Here is a 1,056-nt window from a genome sequence, read left to right as displayed (position 1 = left end):
AAGTTGCTTGAAGCAATAAAACCCTAGAAATTCTTGCTAGGCTTGTGTGTTGGACTAGACGGCTGAATGCTCGTCGTCACCGCTTTTCTGAGCATGAGCAGAGGTTTATTTCTCCCACTCGGTAACCGAGCCTGTGCGGTCCACCGGGATCATATGAACGGGTCCTCATATAATAATAATGAATTGTACCATTGCTGGTGGACGAATAAAGTGGAGCTTATCACAGAGCAATTGGGTTTACCGGCTATGACGTAGCATGAAAATCACAAATTTGAAGTGTCTGACCTTTTCTCTTAGCAGCCAGGAAATGCACAAGATGTGCCACCTCCTTACGCATATATGCAGTCTGGGAACGCTCCGCCATCAACATCAGCTATTGCGTCTGCTAATGCCGAAGCTGTGGGTTTGCCAAGTACAATGGATGTGTAAACATTGGTAACAAGTTACATTGGGTCCTGCACTTTTTTTCAGCAAACAATATATTAATCGCTTTAATCCATTGTTTTCTATTGGACCAAGTGGTCTGTAGAGATTGTTCTCGCTGAGCATATCTGCGAGCATTTTAGAGTAGGATATAGTTTTAATTTTATTTACAGCGATGTCAATTTTTTACACGGTAATTAAACTGTTCCACTCAACGTTTTCACTCCATGTACGTGTCAGAAAGAAACAGAGAGAGGAAGTCGTGCTTACTCTCATAGACCTCATGTGCAGCAAAGCAGGGCAAACCATTAAATGCTTCTTTTTGTATTAAAAAACTTTTTCATTGGTCACATGCAAACCAAAAAGGTAAAATTGAATTTTTCTTGCGCACCCCTTGCGCTGGCAGTTGCTGTTACTTCGACGTGACGATTTTCCTCGTGTGAACAAATCTGAAGCTGTTGTCTTCCCCACAGGCTGCTATTATCTTGGTCAGTTCCGTAATTCTCGCTCTTCGCAGCTACAAGGTTTTGAAACAATTCTTGGTTTGCACTCACGTGATTAGACGTCCTTGTTGGTGTACAAACCAAAAGCAAAATGTCGCTCGCGTTTTGCATAATAACAGAGTCAAATTCA

The 1,056-nt window shown here is 42.0% G+C and overlaps 1 protein-coding gene across 2 annotated transcripts in view; it reads left to right on the top strand.

Moving 5' to 3' along the window:
- LOC138003335 (uncharacterized) overlaps nt 1-638 on the top strand; it is a 16,732-nt gene extending 16,094 nt beyond the window's left edge. Inside the window, exon 6 of one of the 2 annotated variants that reach the window (XM_068849343.1) lies at nt 301-638. In XM_068849343.1, coding sequence (XP_068705444.1) covers nt 301-429 — 129 coding nt within the window. In that variant the 3' untranslated portion in view covers nt 430-638. Of the gene's footprint in view, nt 1-297 lie in introns of both variants that reach the window. The other variant, XM_068849342.1, reaches the window with a different exon arrangement.
- Nucleotides 639-1,056: the final 418 nt, after the last annotated feature.

The sequence above is a fragment of the Montipora foliosa genome, chromosome 5, assembly GCF_036669935.1.
Source record: "Montipora foliosa isolate CH-2021 chromosome 5, ASM3666993v2, whole genome shotgun sequence".
In the NCBI taxonomy this organism is placed as follows: Eukaryota; Metazoa; Cnidaria; class Anthozoa; order Scleractinia; family Acroporidae; genus Montipora; species Montipora foliosa.
Note: the sequence above shows the minus strand (reverse complement) of the source record. Positions and strands in the feature narration are given on the sequence as shown.